The sequence below is a fragment of the Eriocheir sinensis genome, chromosome 7 (genome assembly GCF_024679095.1).
Source record: "Eriocheir sinensis breed Jianghai 21 chromosome 7, ASM2467909v1, whole genome shotgun sequence".
Classification (NCBI taxonomy): Eukaryota; Metazoa; Arthropoda; class Malacostraca; order Decapoda; family Varunidae; genus Eriocheir; species Eriocheir sinensis.
This window is the reverse complement of record NC_066515.1, coordinates 15,649,568-15,671,330: the sequence shown is the minus strand read 5'-3', so window position 1 is coordinate 15,671,330 and position 21,763 is coordinate 15,649,568. Positions and strand designations below refer to the sequence as shown.

Here is a 21,763-nt window from a genome sequence, read left to right as displayed (position 1 = left end):
CAATTACTACACATGTTTTAAGGAGACATTCCCTATTTTATGATATCTCTGGATGCTTGACACCCATTTTTAGTAATGGTGTGGGGGTATTTATATATGTATGTGTCATTTTAAATAAAGAATAAATACTGTATTAGTCATTTCAGAGTCTGTGTATCGGGCAAAGGAGGACAACTTAAGTGGCGTTTCGTGTTATTATATCTTTTTAGTGGACTTCAGTATAATTCTGTCCTTCATATTTCATGTTTACTTTCTCCCTTAATTCCTTCATCTATCTCTATCACAAGTTAACAGAAAATGAGGCGGCTATTTTCCGATTTCCCAAAAGTGGAAAAAATTTATTGGTTTTGTTTTCTCCCTCAATTCTTTCATCTATCTCTGTCACGAGCCAACAGACAATGAGGCGGTTAGTTTCCGATTTCCCAAAAAGTAGAAAAAATTTATTGGTTTTGTTCTCCCTCAATTCTTTCATCTATCTCTATCACAAGGCAACAGACAATGAGGCGGTTAGTTTCCGATTTCCCAAAAGTGGAAAAATTTTATTGGTTTTGTTTTCTCTCTCAATTCTTTCATCTATCTCTATCACAAGGCAACAGACAATGAGGCGGCTATTTTCCGATTTCCCCAAAAGTGGAAAAAATTTATTGGTTTTGTTTTCTCTCCCTCAATTCTTTCATCTATCTCTATCACAAGGCAACAGACAATGAGGCGGTTAGTTTCTGATTTCCCAAAAGTGGAAAAAATTTATTGGTTTTGTTTTCTCCCTCAATTCTTTCATCTATCTCTATCACAAGTTAACAGACAATGAGGCGGCTAGTTTCCGATTTCCCCAAAAGTGGAAAAAATTTATTGGTTTTGTTTTCTCTCACTCAATTCTTTCATCTATCTCTATCACAAGTTAATAGAAAATAAGGTGGCTATTTTCTGATTTCCCCAAAAGTGGAAAAAATTTATTGGTTTTGTTTTCTCTCACTCAATTCTTTCATCTATCTCTATCACAAGTTAATAGAAAATGAGGTGGTTAGTTTCCGATTTCCCAAAAGTGGAAAAATTTTATTGGTTTTGTTTTCTCTCACTCAATTCTTTCATCTATCTCTATCACAAGTTAATAGAAAATAAGGCGGCTATTTTCCGATTTCCCCAAACGTGGAAAAAATTTATTGGTTTTGTTTTCTCTCACTCAATTCTTTCATCTATCTCTGTCAGAAGTTAATAGAAAATGAGGCGATTAGTTTCCGATTTCCCAAAAAGTAGCAGAAATGACTTGGGCAGCTTGTTTACGAAGGCGACAAAACATAGGGCCAGCTTCACAGTCTAGTCCAGCAAGTTCATAAATTCCCCAACCTAACACAAAACACCACAAAAACTCCTTCTATAGTGTTTGGCGTTGATATAAAACGACGGAAACTAAGGAAAACCACACAGGAAATCTCTTCAGTATCTGGTGTTGAGTAGAGATAACGGATCAGTGTGGAGAGTATTTTTTTTTTTTTTACGGTGTGGCCTATTGTGCCAGTAGAAAAAATTATCATTGTGGAGAATATAGTTCGTTTTGAGTGCTTACGATGACTGTGTTAGACGGTTGAACTGGCCCATTATGCACAGACCAATTACAGTTCTGAGTACCTGCTTTCCGAGGCCCTGTTGCGCCATCCTGCAGCCCTCACTTCTTGGTAACAGCGGCAAGTTGCAGGATGTTCCGTGCCTGCAGCAGTAGTGGCATGTCTATCATGTGTCCTCGGAAGGTGAAGGCGCCCTGGGTGGAGGAGAACGACAGCTTTACCCTTTCTTGTGATGCTCAGGCTCATCTTTACCTTATATTTACCTTGCAAGATTCAGGCCCATATACTCTAACATTTTGGGGCTTTCACACCCATGTTTTGCTTTGGAAGAGGTTGTTAGTATTGCCGTGGGTAGCTGTATGGGCCTATTGATAGCTGGAAAAGGCTTCTGCACCATAAACAGAAAAAAAACACTCATGAAAACCTGGCTAACCTCACCTTATATTACCCTGTGGCCCATACTCTCTAATATTTTGGAGCTTACACACCCACATTTGGCTTTGGAAGAGGCTGTGTTAGTATTGCCGTGGGTAGCTGTATGGGCCTATTGATAGTTTAACAAGGCTTCTGCACCATGAACATAAATAAACACCGATGAGAACCAGGCTAACCTCACCTTATATTACCCTGTGGCACATCTTCTCTACCATTTTGGGGCTTTCACACCCACGTCTTGTTTTGAAAGAGGTTGTGTTAGTATTGCCGTGGGTAGCCGTATGGGCCTATTGATAGCTGGACAAGGCTTCTGCACCATGAACATAAATAAACACCGATGAGAACCAGGCTAACCTCACCTTATATTACCCTGTGGCACATCTTCTCTACCATTTCGGGGCTTTCACACCCACGTCTTGTTTTGAAAGAGGCTGTGTTAGTATTGCCGTGGGTAGCCGTATGGACCTATTGATAGCTGGACAAGGCTTCTGCACCATGAACGTAAATAAACACTAATGAGAACCTGGCAAACCTCACCATGTATTTGCCCTGTGGCCCATACTCTAACACTTTGGGGCTTATACACCTATATTTGGCTTTGGAAGAGGTTGTGCTAGTATTGCCATGGGTAGCTGTATGGGCCCAGTGATAGTTAGATGAGGCTTTTGCACCATGAATGTAAATAAACAATAATGAGAACCTGACTAACCTCCTTTGTGGCCTTGGGAAATAGTCGTGAGAACCGAGTGTCTGCGAAAATGGCCCTGAATTCCTCATACTAATACTGTGACAACAATCCTGCTCCCTTCATACAGCCTGATCATGTTCAAATGTCAGCTTCAACACTGTGCACACTATACATACACGCGCTATACTACATACACTATATTTCAAGAGGGGAGTATCGAAACGCCTCTCCGAAACAGACCCTCTCTCCTGGCCACTCATTCTGCTTTCTTTGACTGGGGCAGCATTTAGGAAGTATTTTTTGTTATGTTTGTCTTTTTTGGGGGGGTCCTGAAATGCTTCTTTTACTGTACAAAATTAAATAAAATAAAATAACTACTAAGAAATGGAGAGCTTGTAATATGGGTGAAGGGAATGGTCTAGGAAGGGAGAGCTTGTGATATGGGTGAAGGGAATGGTCTAGGAAGGGAGAGCTTGTGATATGGGTGAAGGGAATGACCTAGCAAGGGAAAGCTTGTGATACGGGTGAAGGGAATAGCCAAGGAAGGGAGAGCTTGTGATATGGGTGAGGGAAATGGCCAAGGAAGGGAGAGCTTGTGATATGGGTGAAGGGAATGGCCAAGGAAGGGAGAGCTTGTGATATGGGTGAAGGGAATGGCCAAGGAAGGGAGAGCTTGTGATATGGGTGAGGGAAATGGCCAAGGAAGGGAGAGCTTGTGATATGGGTGAGGGAAATGGCCAAGGAAGGGAGAGCTTGTGATATGGGTGAGGGAAATGGCCAAGGAAGGGAGAGCTTGTGATATGGGTGAGGGAAATGGCCAAGGAAGGGAGAGCTTGTGATATGGGTGAAGGGAATGGCCAAGGAAGGGAGAGCTTGTGATATGGGTGAAGGGAATGGCCAAGGAAGGGAGAGCTTGTGATATGGGTGAAGGGAATGGCCAAGGAAGGGAGAGCTTGTGATATGGGTGAAGGGAATGGCCAAGGAAGGGAGAGCTTGTGATATGGGTGAAGGGAATGGCCAAGGAAGGGAGAGCTTGTGATATGGGTGAAGGGAATGGCTGAGGAAGAGAGAGCTTGTGATATGGGTGAAAGGAATGGCTGAGGAAGGGAGAGCTTGTGATATGGGTAAAGGGAATGGCCAAGGAAGGGAGAGCTTGTGATATGGGTGAAGGGAATGGCCAAGGAAGGGAGGGCTTGTGATATGGGTGAGGGAAATGGCCAAGGAAGGGAGAGCTTGTGATATGGGTGAAGGGAATGGCCAAGGAAGGGAGGGCTTGTGATATGGGTGAAGGGAATATCCAAGGAAGGGAGGGCTTGTGATATGGGTGAAGGGAATATCCAAGGAAGGGAGGGCTTGTGATATGGGTGAAGGGAATGTAAGGAGGAGGTATTAAGACAGGATATAGCTACCTTCCCCTCCTGCTGGTGCTGTTCAAAGGCCTCCACAAGCGCTGCCGCCCACTCGACCTTCTGCGGCGGAGGGGAGAAGGCTGTCTGCACCACTGGCACCTGCCCTGGATGGATCACCTGTAACGAGATTCACACCAATAACGTGCCCATACCGTCTCAATCTTTCCCTACTATTCTCAACCCCTTGACTGTGGATTTCCTGCAAGAAGACATCACCAAGCTACAGGAATGGAACAAAAAGTGGCTGCTACAATTCAATGAAGAAAAATGTACAGTCGCGCACCTTGGGAGGGGAAATCCAGCATACCAATACCACATGGGAAACACTCCACTATCTACCACAAAGGCAGAGAAAGACCTGGGACTATATGTTACCAGACTACCAGTGAAGGCGAAATCCATGCCAATCACAGCAGACGGGTAAAACATTTTGGCACCCAGGCTTTCGTGCGATTTTGGGGGATTTCCAGGGGTAGTTTTGTGACCCTGGTGGTAATTTGACTTTTCCTCTGTACCATGAACCTGAAGGAACACTCGTGAGAACCCGCTTAATCTCTATTTCGGCCTTAGGAAATGGTTGATGTGAGGGGCGGAAGGGTCAGAGAATATTTGCCCAGACACACACAATTGGCAAGGCTTTCGTATGGGGTAGTTTTGTGACCCTAGTGGTAATTTGACCTTTCCTCTGCACCATAAACCTGAAGGAACACTAATGAAAACCTACTTAATCTCCTTTTCAGCCTTAGGAAATGGTTGATGTGAGGGGCGGAGGGGTCACAGAATATTTCCCTCTATAGCACCTCTCTTTGTTTTAGTTTCTCCTCTCTTCAACACACTGAACACAACTTCCACGCCACACCTTATCTCTCATTGTTTGCACCTCCCTTCTACCTCCTCTCTACCTTTTCAATCTTTCCCTCCTCAGTACATTCAACCACACCAAACCTTATCTCTCATTGTTTGCACTGCCCTTCTATCTCCTCTCTACCTTCTCAATCTTTCTCTCCTCAGTACATTCAACCACACACCTTATCTCTCTCTGTTTGCACTGCCCTTCTATCTCCTCTCTACCTTCTCAATCTTTCCCTCCTCAGTACATTCAACCACACTACACCTTATCTCTCATTGTTTGCACCTCCCTTCTACCTCCTCTCTACCTTCTCAATCTTTCCCTCCTCAGTACATTCAACCACACCACAGCTTATCTCTCTCTGTTTGCACTGCCCTTCTATCTCCTCTCTACCTTCTCAATCTTTCCCTCCTCAGTACATTCAACCACACCACACCTTATCTCTCATTGTTTGCACCTCCCTTCTATCTCCTCTCTACCTTTTCAATCTTTCCGTCCTCAGTACATTCAACCACACCACACATCATCTCTCACTGTTTGCACCTCCCTTCTACCTCCTCTCTACCTTCTCAATCTTTCCCTCCTCAGTACATTCAACCACATCACACCTTCTAGTCTCTCTCCGTTTTAATCCCATGCACCTCACTTCCACCTCCTCTGCAGTTCAATACATATCCTCATCAATCACATATCATTAGGACACTGGTTGGTATTGTCATGCTTTCCCATCTCGAATCAGCTATTTCCAAAGACCAAAAAGGAAAGCAGGCAGGTTCTAATGAGCGATATTTTAAGTTCACGGTACAGAGGAAGGGTCGAACTACTACCAGGGTCGTAAAAGTTCCCCTGGAAATGCCCCAAACTCTCACAAAAGCCTTGTCGAGTGTGTCTGTGTTTGGAAATGTTTTATAATATAACCCGGTAATTAGTACAGTCTCACCTGCTTGCCTGTGAACCCCATGCCTGCCCCCTCCTCGCTCTGCTTCCTTAGCCCCTCGAGATCTGAAAGTTAACCCACATTAGTTTCTCATTTGGTGACCTTGATGGCAAAAACAAATGCAAGAGAGTTTGCTTTGCTTTGTCAAGAAAATAATAAAAAGGAGATACAGATTATGTAAAAATGAAGAAGTAAAAAAAAAGTAAATAAAAGGAAGAAAGTAAAAAAATGCATCATATGGGTTAGGGGAATGGTCAGGGAAGGGAGAGCTTGTGATATGAGCAAAGGGAATGGTCAGGGAAGGGAGAGCTTGTGGTATGGGCAAAGGGAATGGTCTAAGAAGGGAGAGCTTGTGGTATGGGTGAAAGGAATGGTCTAGGAAGGGAGAGCTTGTGATATGGGTGAAAGGAATGGTCTAGGAAGGGAGAGCTTGTGATATGGGCAAAGGGAATGGTCTAGGAAGGGAGAGCTTGTGATATGGGCAAAGGGAATGGTCTAGGAAGGGAGAGCTTGTGATATGGGCAAAGGAATGGTCTAGGAAGGAGAGCTTGTGATATGGGCAAAGGGAATGGTCTAGGAAGGAGAGCTTATGATATGGGTGAAGGGAATGGTTTAGGAAGGGAGAGCTTATGAAAGGGGTGAAGGAATGGTCTAGGAAGGAGAGCTTGTGATATGGGCAAAGGAATGGTCTAGGAAAGGAGAGCTTGTGATATGGGCAAAGAGAATGGTCTAGGAAGGGAGAGCTTGTGATATGGGCAAAGGGAATGGTCTAGGAAGGGAGAGCTTGTGGTATGGGCAAAGGGAATGGTCTAGGAAGGGAGAGCTTGTGATATGGGCAAAGGGAATGGTCTAGGAAGGGAGAGCTTGTGATATGGGTGAAGGGAATGGTCTAGGAAGGGAGAGCTTGTGATATGGGTGAAGGGAATGGTCTAGGAAGGGAGAGCTTGTGATATGGGTGAAGGGAATGGTTTAGGAAGGGAGAGCTTATGATATGGGTGAAGGGAATGGTTTAGGAAGGGAGAGCTTATGATATGGGTGAAGGGAATGGTTTAGGAAGGGAGAGCTTATGATATGGGTGAAGGGAATGGTTTAGGAAGGGAGAGCTTATGATATGGGCAAAGGGAATGGTCTAGGAAGGGAGAGCTTGTGATATGGGTGAAAGGAATGGTCTAGGAAGGGAGAGCTTGTGGTATGGGCAAAGGGAATGGCCGAGGAAGGGAGAGCTTGTAATATGGGTGAAGGGAATGGTCTAGGAAGGGAGAGCTTGTGATATGGGTGAAAGGAATGGTCTAGGAAGGGAGAGCTTGTGATATGGGTGAAAGGAATGGTCTAGGAAGGGAGAGCTTGTGATATGGGTGAAGGGAATGGTCTAGGAAGGGAGAGCTTGTGATATGGGTGAAAGGAATGGTCTAGGAAGGGAGAGCTTGTGATATGGGTGAAAGGAATGGTCTAGGAAGGGAGAGCTTGTGATATGGGTGAAAGGAATGGTCTAGGAAGGGAGAGCTTGTGATATGGGTGAAAGGAATGGTCTAGGAAAGGAGAGCTTGTGATATGGGTGAAAGGAATGGTCTAGGAAGGGAGAGCTTGTAGTATGGGTGAAAGGAATGGCCGAGGAAGGGAGAGCTTGTAATATGGGTGAAAGGAATGGTCTAGGAAGGGAGAGCTTGTGATATGGGTGAAGGGAGTGGCCAAGGAAGGGAGAGCTTGTGATATGGGTGAAGGGAATGGTCTAGGAAGGGAGAGCTTGTGATATGGGTGAAGGGAATGGCCAAGGAAGGGAGAGCTTGTGATATGGGTGAAGGGAATGGCCAAGGAAGGGAGAGCTTGTAATATGGGTGAAGGGAATGGCCAAGGAAGGGAGAGCTTGTGATATGGGTGAAGGGAATGGCCAAGGAAGGGAGAGCTTGTGATATGGGTGAAGGGAACGGCCAAGGAAGGGAGAGCTTGTGATATTGGAGAAGGGAATGGCCGAGGAAGGGAGAGCTTGTGATATTGGAGAAGGGAATGGCCAAGGAAGGGAGAGCTTGTGATATTGGAGAAGGGAATGGCCGAGGAAGGGAGAGCTTGTGATATTGGAGAAGGGAATGGCCAAGGAAGGGAGAGCTTGTGATACTGGAGAAGGGAATGGCCGAGGAAGGGAGAGCTTGTGATATTGGAGAAGGGAATGGCCAAGGAAGGGAGAGCTTGTGATATTGGAAAAGGGAATGGCTGAGGAAGGGAGAGCTTGTGATATTGGAGAAGGGAATGGCCAAGGAAGGGAGAGCTTGTGATATGGGTGAAGGGAATGGCCAAGGAAGGGAGAGCTTGTGATATGGGAGAAGGGAATGAGCAAGGAAGGGAGAGCTTATGATATGGGTGAAGGGAATGGCCAAGGAAGGGAGAGCTTGTGATATTGGCGAAGGGAATGGCCAAGGAAGGGAGAGCTTGTGATACTGGAGAAGGGAATGGCCGAGGAAGGGAGAGCTTGTGATATTGGAGAAGGGAATGGCCAAGGAAGGGAGAGCTTGTGATATTGGAGAAGGGAATGGCCAAGGAATGGAGAGCTTGTGATATTGGAGAAGGGAATGGCCAAGGAAGGGAGAGCTTGTAATATGGGTGAAGGGAATGGCCAAGGAAGGGAGAGCTTGTGATATGGGTGAAGGGAATGGCCAAGGAAGGGAGAGCTTGTGATATGGGTGAAGGGAACGGCCAAGGAAGGGAGAGCTTGTGATATGGGAGAAGGGAATGGCCAAGGAAGGGAGAGCTTGTAATATGGGCGAAGGGAATGGCCAAGGAAGGGAGAGCTTGTGATATTGGAGAAGGGAATGGCCGAGGAAGGGAGAGCTTGTGATATTGGAGAAGGGAACGGCCAAGGAAGGGAGAGCTTGTGATATTGGAGAAGGGAATGGCCGAGGAAGGGAGAGCTTGTGATATTGGAGAAGGGAATGGCCAAGGAAGGGAGAGCTTGTGATATTGGAAAAGGGAATGGCCGAGGAAGGGAGAGCTTGTGATATTGGAGAAGGGAATGGCTGAGGAAGGGAGAGCTTGTGATATGGATGAAGGGAATGGGCAAGGAAGGGAGAGCTTGTGATATGGGTGAAGGGAATGGCCAAGGAAGGGAGAGCTTGTGATATGGGTGAAGGGAATGGCCGAGGAAGGGAGAGACAAAGGCACACAGACAGGGCTAATAATACAGTGCTTCCTCTCACCCTTGTAATCAATGTACACGATATCGACGGCCTGCAGCTTGAACGCCTTGGCCACCGTCACCACGTACTGCCTGGCGAACAGCAGCTCCCTCGCCTCGTTGGTCCTTGTAGCACCTGAGAGAAGATGGTATATTTAGAGGGAGACTTAAGTACCCCAACAACTAATAAGGCAAGCATACTACTACTACTACTGCTACTGTTACTACTACTATTACTGAAGGGAGGAGGAGGAGAGAAAGAATGAAGGAACAGGAGCATAAGAGAGGAAGTGTAGGAGAAGGGAGGAGAGTAAGAGGATAGGAAGGGTAGAGGGGACTACTACTACTACTACTACTATTACTACTACTATTACCACTGAAGGGAGGAGGAGAGAATGGGAGGAAGGGGAGAAAGAATGAAGGAACAAGAGCATAATAGAGGAAGTGTAGAAGGGAGGAGAGTAAGAGGATAGGAAGGATAGAGGGGACTACTACTACTACTACTTCTACTACTACTACTACTACTACTACTACTACTACTACTACAATAACCTTTCCTCCCACCATTACTAAACCTAATCCCTTACCAGTTACCCAGACAGCATCTTCCTTTTTTTTTTTTTCTATGGCAAGGAAAGTAGCTCAAAGGGATAAACAAAAACAACAACAATAACAAAAAAGTAATCTCAGTAATGCCCCTAAAAATGAAAATAGAAAGGAGTTGCCTGATCTCTCCTTTTTGTTCTTTGTTTTCATTAATTTTTGCCCTTGACTTGCCTCCTGTACTGTTGAAAAATAAATAAAAAATATGAATTTCACCTATGCATTCTTCCTCCACCACTTTTCCGCCCAGCATGTGAAGTGAGGGAGGGACAGGTGAGGTGAGGTGAGGTGAGGTGGGTTGTGTGGATGGGTGTGTAAAAATAAAATATCAGACACACACTTACCAATGTCGGCGCAGAAGTCGTCCGAGCCAAACACAATTGCATCGAGGAGGAAGGGAGAGTCCTGGGAGAGCTCGGCACCGCGACGGCAGATCTCCGGCAGCTGTAGGAGGGATTCCGCAGACTCAGCGAAGATGACCAGTCGTAGTTTTTCCTCCAGCGTGCGTGTGGCGAGGGTCGTCTTCAGCCTGTCTGCGAACTAGTCTGGGGTTACTTGGTGCTATTCTTATGAAGGTATTTCAAATTTACGCCTGGGCTATGTTCCTGGCAAAGTGATCATGTAATATGGGCAACGGGGATGGCCAAGGAAGGGAGAGTTTGTGATATGGGTGAAGGGAATGGCCAAGGAAGGGAGAGTTTGTGATATGGGTGAAGGGAATGGCCAAGGAAGGGAGAGTTTGTGATATGGGTGAAGGGAATGGCCAAGGAAGGGAGAGCTTGTGATATGGGTGAAGGGAATGGCCAAGGAAGGGAGAGCTTGTGATATGGATGAAGGGAATGGCCAAGGAAGGGAGAGCTTGTGATATGGGTGAAGGGAATGGTCAAGGAAGGGAGAGCTTGTGATATGGGTGAAGGGAATGGCCAAGGAAGGGAGAGCTTGTGATATGGGTGAAGGGAATGGTCAAGGAAGGAGAGCTTGTGATATGGGTTAAGGGAATGGCCAAGGAAGGGAGAGCTTGTGATATGGGTGAAGGGAATGGCCAAGGAAGGGAGAGCTTGTGATATGGGTGAAGGGAATGGCCAAGGAAGGGAGAGCTTGTGATATGGGTGAAGGGAATGGCCAAGGAAGGGAGACCTTGTGATATGGGTGAAGGGAATGGCCAAGGAAGGGAGACCTTGTGATATGGGTGAAGGGAATGGCCAAGGAAGGGAGAGCTTGTTATATGGGTGAAGGGAATGGCCAAGGAAAAGAGAGCTTGTGATATGGGTGAAGGGAGTGGTCTAAGAGGGAAAGCTTGTGATATGGGTGAAGGGAATGGCTGAGGAAGGGAGAGCTTGTAATACGGGTGAAAGGAATGGCCAAGGAAGGGAGAGCTTGTGATATTGGTGAAGGGAATGGGGAAGGAAGGGAGAGCTTATGATATGGGTGAAAGGAACGGCCAAAAAACGGAGAGCTTTAATATGGATGAAGGGAATGGCTGAGAAAGGGAGAGCTTGTGATATGGGTGAAAGGAATGGGCAAGGAAGGGAGAGCTTGTGATATTAGTGAAAGGAATGGCCAAGGAAGGGAGAGCTTGTAATATGGGTGAAGGGAATGGCCAAGGAAGGGAGAGCTTGTGATATGGGTGAAGGGAATGGCCAAGGAAGGGAGAGCTTGTGATATGGGTGAAGGGAATGGCCGAGGAAGGGAGAGCTTGTGATATGGGTGAAGGGAATGGCCAAGGAAGGGAGAGCTTGTGATATGGGTGAAGGGAATGGGCAAGGAAGGGAGAGCTTGTGATATGGGTGAAGGGAATGGCCAAGGAAGGGAGAGCTTGTGATATGGGTGAAGGGAATGGCTAAGGAAAGGAGAGCTTGTTATATGGGTGAAGGGAATGGCCAAGGAAGGGAGAGCTTGTGATATGGGTGAAGGGAATGGCTAAGGAAAGGAGAGCTTGTTATATGGGTGAAGGGAATGGGCAAGGAAAAGAGAGCTTGTGATATGGGTGAAGGGAATGGTCTTTTTTTTTTTTTTTTTTTTTTTTACGTTCTTGCCTATTGCGCCGGTAGGCATCTTCCCGGTGGGGCCTGATGGTCGGCCCAAGGCTTCTTCCAGGTGGGGCCTGATGGTCGGCCCAGCCCGTTCTGGCGCAGGCGAGTGTTTATAGTGGCGCCATCTTACATTGGCTCATGCTGCCCCCCTGGAACTCGTTCTTGATTGGCTTGGACGGCTTTCTCTAGAGTCCGGGTTGATGGGTGGTCTTCAGGACAGCATGTGGGTAGTTTTAAGCCACTCGGCGGTGACTGAAAAATCCGAGTGGTAGCGTGAGGATTCGAACCCGCGTCGTCCATCACGCGGCGAATGTGGGTCCAGTACGCTACCAGCTCGGCCACCGCCTACCCACTAAGAGGGAAAGCTTGTGATATGGGTGAAAAGAATGGCCAAGGAAGGGAGAGCTTGTGATATGGGTGAAGGGAATGGCCAAGGAAGGGAGAGCTTGTGATATGGGTGAAGGGAATGGGGAAGGAAGGGAGAGCTTGTAATATGGGCGAAGGGAATGGCCAAGGTAGGGAGAGCTTCTAATATGAGTAAAGGGAATGGCCAAGGAAGGGAGAGCTTGTGATATGGGTGAAGGGAATGGGGAAGGAAGGGAGAGCTTGTAATATGGGAGAAGGGAATGGCCAAGGAAGGGAGAGCTTGTGATATGGGTGAAGGGAATGGCCAAGGAAGGGAGAGCTTGTGATATGGGTGAAGGGAATGGCCAAGGAAGGGAGAGCTTGTGATATGGGTGAATAGAAGATGGACTATAAAAGAAAATGATTATTACCCAGGTGAGGTGTTCTGGCGAGTCCACTTTTGGGAGGTGCACAGTGGCCGGCAGGTGCTGTGCTGAGAGGACCTCCAGCATGTCCCCCTCGCACAGGCCGCTCTCCACACTGTTGAAGCGCACCGAGCAGTCCTTACCGCTGAAGTCTATCTCTTGGGTGTGCAGCACGCGGCGGATTTTGGACCGAGCGGCCTCCTGAAGAGTGTTGGACAGAAAAAAAAGTGTCGTAATAAAGATAAATAAAGAGCATAAGAGTAATGAAAAATGCTAGTAAAGATTTTTGACCGAGTGGCCTCTTAGACTGTTGGCTGGGAAAAAAGTGTCGTAATAAAGATAATAAAGGAGAACGAGAAAGCAAAATGTCGTAATAATGATAATGAGAGAAGACCAGGTAGTAAAATGTCATAATGAAGGTAATAAAAGAGAATACGAGTAAAGAATAATAGTGATAAGAGTTTGGACCGTGCAGCCTCTTGGAAATTGCTGACCAGAAAAAGTGTTGCAATAAAGATAAAAAGAAAGAATATAGAAGTAAAAAAAAACAATAATGAAGATTTTGGACTGAGCAACCTCCAAGAGACTACTGACCAGAAAAATGTCAAAATAAAGATACAAGAATAAGAATAAAGAAAGATAATAATAAAGAATATGGACTGATGAGTTTCTCGAAATTGTTAATGCTAAGTTTAGAAAGCAGAAAGAAGCAGAAAGCACCAGAAAAGAGGAATAAGCAGAGAGAAAAACCCCCCAGATATAAACTAAATTTTGGACTTTGAGCTTCTTGAAAATGGATTGCCAGGAAAAAAACTCCATTGTATTATAGATTTATACATGATTTTAAACCGAGCTACATCCTGGAAATGACTGACCAGAAAAGAAACACATCATAAAACAAATATATATATATACAAAATTTTGGACTCATCAGCCTCCTTGAAACTATTGACCAGAAGTCTTACTATAAATATGTATACTATAGATATAAACCATATTTTGAACTCTGGGCTTCTTGGAAATTGATTGGCAGAATCCCTCCCATTGTATTAACCCGGTATCAGCAACGGGACAAATTTGTGGCTTTACCGTGTAGCAGCGGCAGGCCAAATTTGTGGCTTTACCGTGTAGCAGCGACGGGCCAAATTTGTGGCTTTACCGTGTAGCAGTGGCGGGCCAAATTTGTGGCTTTACCGTGTAGCAGTGGCGGGCCAAATTTGTGGCTTTACCGTGTAGCAGTGGCGGGCCAAATTTGTGGCTTTACCGTGTAGCAGCGACGGGCCAAATTTGTGGCTTTACCGTGTAGCAGCGGCGGGCCAAATTTGTGGCTTTACCGTGTAGCAGTGGCGGGCCAAATTTGTGGCTTTACTGTGTAGCAGTGATGGCCAAATTTGTGGCTTTACCGTGTAGCAGTGGCGGGCCAAATTTGTGGCTTTACTGTGTAGCAGTGGCGGGCCAAATTTGTGGCTTTACCGTGTAGCAGCGACGGGCCAAATTTGTGGCTTTACCGTGTAGCAGCGACGGGCCAAATTTGTGGCTTTACCGTGTAGCAGCGACGGGCCAAATTTGTGGCTTTACCGTGTAGCAGCGGCAGGCCAAATTTGTGCCAAGATATAAACCCCCCAAAATAGATGATACATAATCTGATCACAAATGCATTGATATATATTATGAAATGGTTTGTGTAAGGGATGATTTTTTTTTATTTTTCTCGCTTAGAGGGACCATTAAGAAACATGATCCCCGCTGCTACTGGGTTAAAGGTATATATATGATTTTAAACTGAGCTACTTCCTGGAAATGACTGACCAGAAAAGAAATATCATATACGTAATACGAATATATATACAAAATCCTCCTTGAAACATCATAAAGATATAAACTAAAATTTGGACTTTGGGCTTCTTGAAAATTGATTGCCACCCCCCCCCTGCTGTATCAAAAGGTTTAACCCGGTAGCTGCGGGGTCATGTTTCTTAGGTTAGGTTAAGTTAGGTTAGGTTAAAGGCCCCTCTAAGTAAAATAATGAGAAATAATCATCACTCACGCAAACCATTTCATAATACATATTAACGCATGTGTGATCAGTTTATGCATCATCTATTTTATGAGGTTTATATCATGGCAGAAATTTGGCCCATCGCTGGTACACGGTAAAGCCACAAATTTGGCCCGTCACTGCTACCAGGTTAAATATGATTTTAAACTGAGCTACATCCTGGAAATGATTGACTGGAAAAGAAACAACATAATATACTTGTACAACCAGGATGCTCGTATGCCAAGTCACCGGTTGTAAATCAAGGCATTTTTAGTGATTTCTTTTCGCTCATAAATCAGAACACTCGTAAAGTAATGCACTTGAGGTATTACTGTATATACAAAATTCTGGACCTATAAACCTCCTCAAAATGACTATAAATACAAAGAGGCCATTAACTCCTCCGCTGTGATTGGCATGGATTTCATTTTCACTGGTAGCCTGGTAACACATACTCCCATGTCCTTCTCTGCCTCTGTGGTGGATAGTGGAGTGTTTCCCATGTGGTATTGGTATGTTGGATTTCCCCTCCCAAGGTGCATGACTAAATTTTTCTTTTCGAACATTGAATTGTAGCAGACACTTTTTGATCCATTCCTGTAGCTTGGTGATGTCTTCTTGTAGGAAATCTGCAGTCAAGGGGTTAAAAACATAAAAATAATAAAATTCATGGCCTGTAATGGTTAACATACTTGACTATAGACTCACACCCACCTTCATGGACAATGCCACACCGTCCTCGCAGTCCAGCACAATACAGTCGGCCGCCAGTGAAGGAATCTTTTGTAATTTCCGTTCATCATTTCCAGGGACGTAGAGAACGGCTCGGCGTGGGATATACCTCCTCTCAGTGGCTGCAGACTGAGGAGAGAGAGAGAGATTGTGAGTGAGTATCCTTCACTTTATCAACTGTCTAAATTTCTGTTAATTCCATTCAGAGAGGTGCCATGTGCTCTTCTTCTGGTTAGCTGCCCTTCACCCTTATTATATGTACCTAATGTTTGGTCTCGTTTAATCTCTTAGTGTTTTATTGATTCTGTTCATTCCATTTATCATGTTTAAATTTCTGTTCGCTCCATTTAAAGAGACGTCATGTGTTCTTCCTCTAGTTAGTTGTCGTTCACTCTTTATCTTATTTAATGTCTGGTCTTGTTAAAGGTTTTAGGTCTTATTGCATCTGTTTGTTCCGTTTATCTGCTTACATTTCTGTCTATTCCATTTAGAGATGTCGTGTTTTCTTCCTCTTGTTAGTCATCCCTTGCCCTTATTTTATTTAATGTCTGATCTTGTTAACCCTTTCAGTGCTATGAGCGTCTGTGGACGCAGGGCCGGCCCAAGCCTCCATGGGGCCCTAAGCGAAATTGTATTTGGGGGCCCCCTAAGTAAATAAACAGGTAGACAATGTTCTTACAATATATTTTGTATTGCTCTTGGGGGCCCCCTTGTGGCCTCGGGGCCCTAAGCCACCGCTTACTTCGCTTATGCGTCGGGCCGGCCCTGTGTGGACGCTTCGGTTCTCTGCTATGAGCGTCCGGGGATGTTTTTATATTTGGGCAGCTAGTTGGCACCTTGTTGGTCATGATGGAGCGCGGTCACGCTCGACTGCCAATTATCAGATTAGCACCCACTACCTACCTACCCATCCACAACCCGGGGGAGGGACCTAAGACGACACGGGGGGAAGGGGGCTAAGGGGACGCACACACACACACCACAACGACCACCATCAGAGAGAGAGAGAGAGAGAGAGAGAGAGAGCCTGAGAGAGAGACAGAGACAGAGAGAGGCAGAGAGAGACAGAGACAGAGACTGAGAGAGAGAGACAGACAGACAGAGGCAGAGGGAGACAGAGACTGAGAGACAGACAGAGACAGAGAGAGGCAGAGAGAGACAGAGACTGAGAGACAGACAGAGAGAGACAGAGACAGAGAGAGGCAGAGAGAGACAGAGACTGAGAGACAAACAGAGACAGAGAAAGAGAGAGACAGAGACAGAGACAGAGAGAGACAGAGACTGAGAGACAGACAGAGACAGAGATAGACAGAGACAGAGACAGAGAGAGACAGAGACTGAGAGACAGAGACAGAGAGAGGCAGAGATAGACAGAGACTGAGAGACAGACAGAGACAGAGACTGAGAGACAGACAGAGACAGACAGAGACAGAGAGAGACAGAGACTGAGAGAGAGACAGAGACAGACAGAGACAGAGAGAGGCAGAGAGAGACAGAGACTGAGAGACAGACAGAGACAGAGAGAGACAGAGACAGAGAGAGGCAGAGATAGACAGAGACTGAGAGACAGACAGAGACAGAGACTGAGAGAGAGACAGAGACAGAGAGAGGCAGAGAGAGACAGAGACAAGAGAGGCAGAGACAGACAGAGACTGAGAGAGGCAGAGAGAGAGAGAGACAGACAGACAGAGAGAGGCAGAGACTGAGCGAGAGACAGAGAGAGACAGAGACTGAGAGAAAGACAGAGACAGACAGAAACAGAGAGACAGAGACTGAGAGAGAGACAGAGACAGACAGAGAGAGACAGAGAGAGGCAGAGAGAAAGAGAGACTGAGAGACAGACAGAGACAGAGAGAGGCAGAGACTGAGCGAGAGACAGAGAGAGACAGAGACTGAGATAGACAGAGACAGAGAGAGACAGAGACTGAGAGAGAGACAAACAGAGAGAGACAGAGACTGAGAGAGAGACAGAGACAGAGACAGAGACTGAGAGAGAGACAGAGAGAGAGAGAGAGAGAGAGAGAGAGAGAGAGAGAGAGAGAGAGAGAGAGAGAGATCCTTTCCATAATGATCTCCCCTCCTCCTCCTTCCCCATCTATCCCCATCCTCCTCTCCTCCCTCCCTCCTCAAAATATCCTGCGTATATGAAGAAGAATGAAAGAAAGAAAAAATAAAGAAAGTGAAAAAGACGAAGCGAGAAAGAAATAAGGAAATAAAGAAAGAGAGAAGAAGAATAAAAGAGAAAGAAAGGGGAGAGAGAAAAAGAGAAATCAAGAATGAAATAAAGAAATAAAGAGAGAAAAAACAAACAAAGAGAGAAGGAAGGAGAAAGAGAAAAAGAATGAGAGAAGAAGAATGGGAGAAAGAAAGAAGGCAAGCAAAATAAAGAGAGAAAGAAATACATAAGAAAAAAAAAAAATGAAAGAGAAATAAGTAAATAAAGGAGAAATAGAGAAGAAAAAAGGGAAAGAAAGAGAGGAAGAAAAAGTAAAAATGAAAGAGAGAAAAGGTTGAAAAATAAAAGAACAAAGGGGTGAAAGAAAGAAGAAGAATGAAAGAAAGAGAATAAGGAGAAAGAGAAAGTAAAGAGAAAGAAAGAAAGAGAAAGAAAAAAGAAAGAGGAAGAAAAGAGAAGGTGAAAGAAAGAAACAAGAATGAAGGAGAAAGAGAGAGGAAGAATGAGAGAAAGAAAGGAGAAAGAGAAAGCAAGTAAGAAAGGAAAGAAGAAAGAAAGAAAGAAAGAGAGTAAGACAGGAAGAGAGTAAGAAAGGAAGGAATAGAGAAAGAGGACGATAATTACCTCTGCTAATCCTCCACAATGGGAACACACCTGCGTTTTCCCCCTCTTCATTCATTACTTCCTCCTTCCCTCCCAAATCACACCACTACTTCTGAGATGCTAACGTGTGAATTTTGTCTTCATTTCTCCCCGGCTCCCGCAGTATGAGGTTCTATCCATGCCCGGCCATAGCACTTAAAGGGTTAAAGGTTTTAGGTCTTATTGCATCTGTTTGTTCCGTTTATCTGCTTACATTTCTGTCTATTCCATTTAAAGAGATGTCGTGTTTTCTTCCTCTAGTTAGTCATCCCTCATCCTTATTTTATTTAATGTCTGGTCTTGTTAAAGGTTTTAGGTCTTATTGCATTTGTTTGTTTCGTCTATCTACTTAAATTTCTGTCTATTCCATTTAAAGAGATGTCGTGTTTTCTTCCTCTAGTTAGTCATCCCTCATCCTTATTTTACTTAATGTCTGGTCTTGTTTGTGTTTTGTCTTTTTTGCTTCTTTTCTGTCTATTTAACATCCATTTAAATTCCCATTCCTTCCATATGAAGGCAAATAAAAGACAAGTGGAAGAAACTAATATTAACAGTTGCTTTACCCTTTAATATCCAATAACTACAAAAAAAGAGGTGAGTGTATTTTCTATATATTTATCTTATCTATGATCTGATTTCACTTCAGGTTTTGTGTCTTTACAGTGTCTTTGCTTGTGGTCGTTACATTTTAAGTCAGACCTCGTTTAAAGTCATGTGTTTTTGCTTCATTAGTCATCTCGTTGAAGGATATGTGTCTTTACTCCAGTCTCTGCCTCTCTCTGTCTCTGTCTGTCTCTCCTTCCATCCCGCCCGTGTAAATAGACACCATACACCGCAACAGACTCGTAACATTGAACCCGCCAGTACCACCACCTCTATTACCAAGCTTCAAGATAACCTAAGAGTCCTTAGTTTCAATGCGCGTAGCCTAAGAAACAAGTTTGATGAACTGCGATGTCTTGCTCTGACAGAAAACTGTGACGTAATTGCTATAACCGAAACATTTATCGACACCACTAATATTGATTTAAGTTCCGAATACAACATAGATGGCTACAGATTCTTCAACAATGATCGTGTAAACCGTAGAGGGGGTGGTGTCGCCCTTTTTGTCAAAAGCTACTTGCAACCCACTGACAAAACACCAAGAAACAGTAACGTTGAACATTTGTGCGTGCGAGTAAACACTGCAAAGTCAATTTAAATATATCTGTCACTTACAGGCCTCCGGGGCAATCACTCGATGCCGATCTTGAAATGTACAGCGTCTTAAGGCAGTCACTTAATAACAGCGACTCACTGATACTAGGAGACTTTAACCTCCCCCATATCGACTGGGCGACACTGTCGGGTACAGAATGCGAGTCACATAGAATGACCGAATTTCTAGAGGAAAATTATCTAAGCCAAATGGTTTCTGAACCAACTCGACAAAATAACATACTTGACCTTGTTATAGCGACCCAAGATAACCTAGTCAGTAATGTCACGGTAGGAGAACACCTCGGTTCCTGCGATCATAAACTAGTGCGCGTTGACATTAGAGCTCAAACATCGGTGACTGAAAATAAAGTAAAGGTGCCCAATTTCAAAAGAGCCAACTTCGTAGAAATCCGACGAAAACTAATAGATATGCAACTATCAGATGACGGCAATGTAGAGGATGCCTGGCTAAGCTTTAAAAATCACTTACTCACTCAGCAGGACACATTTGTCCCCTTGTGCGAGAAGTGAATTAACACTAATAAAAGTCCACCTTGGTTTAATAGCGAAATTAAACACTCAGTCAAGGAGAAAATTGTCTTACAGGTTAAAGAAAGCAAAGCACGCCCGAAAACATTAGACTTTACAATGATGCCAGGCGATGAGTGAACAGACTAGTGTGTCAGGCAAAGCGTATGTATAAACAAAATAATGCCACCAACTGTTAAAATAATCAAATCCTTCTTCAGTTACATAAACAACAGAAAGGCGATCAGAAGTGGAATTGGACCTTTAACAAACAGCGACGGTGCACTAGTGACTGACAGCCAACACGTTGCAAACCTATTAAACAATTACTTTTCCTCGGTGTTTAATAATAACAGTCCTCCCGCCACCAACAACACCAGTACTAATGTAAATCCCGAGCATGCATTGTCTAACTTTGAAATAAAACCCGATGAAGTCCTTAAAGCCCTCAAATCACTTAAAACAAATAAAAGTCCTGGACCTGACAAAGTATATCCAACTCTGCTGAAAGAAACAAAGAGTGAAATACTCTCCTCCCTCACAACCGTATTCAATATGTCCTTGCGACAAGGTATCGTCCCTTCAGATTGGAAGAAGGCTAACGTGACACCGATTTTTAAGAAAGGAGACAAAAAAGTACCAGGTAATTACAGGCCCATTAGTCTAACTTCGGTTGTAGGTAAGTTACTTGAGGGCATAATTAGAGACAAAATTGTGAGTTACCTTGAAAGCCACTCATTGATTGGGGACTCACAACATGGCTTCCGAAACAAAAGATCCTGCCTATCAAACCTATTAACCTTTTATAACGACCTCTTCACTGTTTATGACGTAACCAAATCACTGGGCGTAGTCTATCTTGATTTCCAGAAAGCGTTTGATAAAGTCCCGCATCATAAATTACTTTACAAATTAAAGCAAATAGGTATTGACGGTCAAGTAAACCAATGGATCGCGAATTGGTTGAGCAACAGACAACAAAGAGTAGTGATTGACGGATTTAACTCAGAGTGGGCGCCTGTCACTAGTGGCGTCCCTCAGGGCTCGGTCCTTGGCCCAGTGCTCTTCATTATATACATCAACGACGTGGATGTTGGACTCAATAACCGCATTAGTAAATTTGCAGACGACACACAGAGTGGTAACTCGGTTCTGACTGATTTAAGACAGGCAAAGCCTCCAAGAGGATTTGCACAAAATTTCAGCTTGGTCGGAGAGATGGGAGATGCCCTTTAACGTAGACAAGTGCCAGGTCCTTCAAATTGGAACGAGGAATAAGAAGTTCGAATACGAAATGCGCGGCGTTAAACTCAAAAGCGTTCAATACGTCAAGGACTTGGGGGTCAAAATCGCGTCAAACCTCAAATTCTCACAGCAATGCATCGATGCAGCAAATAAAGTGAACAGAATGTTGGGCTTCATTAAAAGAAACTTTGTATTCAAGAATAAAGATGTAATACTCCCGCTCTACAACAGTTTAGTCAGACCCAACTTGGAATATGCGGTACAGTTTTGGTCTCCCCACCATGCAAAGGATATTGCTAAATTAGAAGATGTTCAGCGTCGGGCAACGAAAATGATCCCTTCCTTGCGCAACAAATCCTACGAAGAAAGGCTTTCTACCCTTAACATGTTCTCTCTTGAGAAACGTCGCCTCCGAGGAAAACTGATCGAATGTTTTAAAATACTTAATGGTTTCACGAATGTAGACAGATCAACATTGTTTATGATCGATGACACTTTGCGCACGAGGAGCAATGGCGTAAAACTCAGATGTAGACAAGTAAATTCAGACTGCACCATATTTTTCTTCACCAACGTTATAGTGCGAGAATGGAATAAGCTTCCACCATCAGTGGTCCAGTGTAACACGATTGACTCCTTCAAAAATAAGCTCGACCGTCACTTCCTTCAACTTAATATCAACTAGAGCAGAAATGCAACGTTTTGGAGTCTTCTGATTAATGTAAAATCACTTAGGTTTAAGG

General features: G+C 44.6%; 1 protein-coding gene and 1 long non-coding RNA gene across 13 annotated transcripts in view; both read right to left on the bottom strand.

Annotated features, from left to right (window-relative positions):
* The window catches only part of LOC126992895 (citramalyl-CoA lyase, mitochondrial-like), a 28,467-nt gene that overhangs the window by 2,585 nt on the left and 4,119 nt on the right, over positions 1-21,763 (bottom strand). For all 12 annotated transcript variants that reach the window (XR_007747165.1, XR_007747162.1, XR_007747168.1 and 9 more), the window contains 7 exons: positions 15,209-15,355; positions 12,460-12,654; positions 9,995-10,190; positions 9,070-9,183; positions 5,885-5,946; positions 4,095-4,211; positions 1,627-1,756 (listed from right to left, as the gene is read on the bottom strand). Coding sequence is in view for 6 of the 12 variants with exons in the window: in XM_050851767.1 (XP_050707724.1) it covers positions 1,664-1,756; positions 4,095-4,211; positions 5,885-5,946; positions 9,070-9,183; positions 9,995-10,190; positions 12,460-12,654; positions 15,209-15,355 (924 nt within the window). In the remaining 6 variants the exon portion in view is untranslated. The remainder of the gene's footprint in view (positions 1-1,626; positions 1,757-4,094; positions 4,212-5,884; positions 5,947-9,069; positions 9,184-9,994; positions 10,191-12,459; positions 12,655-15,208; positions 15,356-21,763) is intronic.
* On the bottom strand, positions 4,218-5,878 carry LOC126992950 (uncharacterized). Its single transcript, XR_007747187.1, has 3 exons — positions 5,338-5,878; positions 5,166-5,251; positions 4,218-4,996 (listed from the first exon to the last, which is right to left on the bottom strand). It is a non-coding gene; the product is annotated as an uncharacterized LOC126992950 (long non-coding RNA).